This window comes from Dendrobium catenatum, unplaced genomic scaffold (assembly GCF_001605985.2).
Source record: "Dendrobium catenatum unplaced genomic scaffold, ASM160598v2 fragScaff_scaffold_1430, whole genome shotgun sequence".
NCBI classification, from domain to species: domain Eukaryota; kingdom Viridiplantae; phylum Streptophyta; class Magnoliopsida; order Asparagales; family Orchidaceae; genus Dendrobium; species Dendrobium catenatum.
This window is the reverse complement of record NW_021319892.1, coordinates 221,260-222,852: the sequence shown is the minus strand read 5'-3', so window position 1 is coordinate 222,852 and position 1,593 is coordinate 221,260. Positions and strand designations below refer to the sequence as shown.

The window sequence follows — 1,593 nt, the reverse complement described above, 5'->3', positions numbered from 1 at the left end:
AACTTCTACATCTTTTTTTAACATATTATCTCTTCCCTTTTAAATTTTGATGCATGAAGGAAAATTTGATCTCATATTTGGCATAACTCAAATGATTCTAATAGCTTCAAAATAGGGTGATTTTTTTTTCCAAATCAAAATCTATTAAAATGGAGATAGCCAACCATCCTTCAAAAGAAAGACTAGTGTTGTGGTACAAAGATTAAAATATAGAGTGTCACTCACAAAGTTGCCTATATAGTAGTTTGTTACTCTTGATTGAAAAATATTAAAGTTTGTAAGGGGCATATACAAAGCCTTTTCAAGATAATATTTTGCTAGAGCCACTGAAGGAGAAAGCATGCATCATCAATATAAGGCAACTTCGAGCATCTTTAGGAGGTATAATAAAAACATACAAAGAAAAAGTTGATATAGATGAGTTTTTTCAATAACTTTGAATGATAATTCATTATTGTTGTGGAGAAGCACAACAAAATGTAAAAGGGGTACTAATTGCTTATTTAGGATTCTGTTTGAGTTTCCAAATAAGGAGTTATACAAGATAGTGAAAAATCTCTCTTGAAAAATAAAAAATTAAAGTTTAGAGGAAGGAGAGGGGTAAATTTTTCCTCCATGAGAATCTATTTATATTTGAAGAATGGAGAAGGGAAAGGGAAGTTAACAAAATTTAAAACTTTTTTTTTTTTAAATCAAACAGACCTCATGTATGTATTCATTGAGCTTGATCAATCCAAAAGTAAATGAATAAATAATTCAATTTACAGAAGATCTCAAACTCAGGCCAATTTCACAGTCCTAACCATTCCTTTGTGCATAACTTAAAAATGAAGGCTATTTCAATCCAAAAAAACTAATAAAAACAAACAACGCCACTTTCTTTATTTTTCTCGTAAAATATATAAAGTACATACACTCGCTTTAACCACGAACAAAATTACTATACTACAATGATATTAGAAATAAGAAATAATTCAGTGTCAGAAAAAAATATGCTCAACGACAGACAAATAAATCAGCCATTCGCTTATAAGCCCTCTAACAAGGGATTTGCTCGATGAAACATCTGATGATCTTTATAGGCATCTTGATGAGATCGACCGCCAAATTCACCAGCCCAGCGCAGCACGCACAACATGGGCACAAGCAACTCAGCACAGTCCTGCAATTGCTTCCATCATGGTTAAAAATAGCAGAAGAAGATAGTTATTTATGGAGGTGGGGGGTTGGTGCTGTAAGAGGAAGTAGGTGTTTGAGCTGATTACCCGATAGTCCAAATGATGGCGCCTACTATAGAAAAGACTAAAGCGAGGAAAGCGAAAGGTAGAGCGAGCAAGAAACCCACAGGCCTGCACTTGTTTTCATCTTCCCCTCCCATCTCTCTCTTTCCCTCTCTCCCTCTTATCCGGCAAGCTAAAAATGGGAGTTTGCAGCAATCTTTTATAATATGATCATTGTGGGGAAATCAAATAATAACATTTTTTTTTCTCTGACGTGTTAATATAAAGGAGAAAATATGATGGTTAAAGGAGAACTTTAGCTTTTAGGAGGGGCAAAAAATTTTTTTTACTCTCTTATAAATTTTTTTTTTTT

General features: G+C 33.2%; 1 protein-coding gene across 1 annotated transcript; it reads right to left on the bottom strand.

The window, feature by feature from the left end:
• Window positions 1–1,038: 1,038 nt before the first annotated feature.
• LOC110112823 (signaling peptide TAXIMIN 2-like) lies at window positions 1,039–1,378 on the bottom strand. The gene is made up of 2 exons (XM_020845163.1): window positions 1,266–1,378; window positions 1,039–1,162 (listed from the first exon to the last, which is right to left on the bottom strand). The coding sequence occupies exons 1-2, from the start codon at window positions 1,376–1,378 to the stop codon at window positions 1,039–1,041; spliced, it is 237 nt and encodes a 78-aa protein (XP_020700822.1).
• Between the last annotated feature and the right edge of the window lie 215 nt (window positions 1,379–1,593).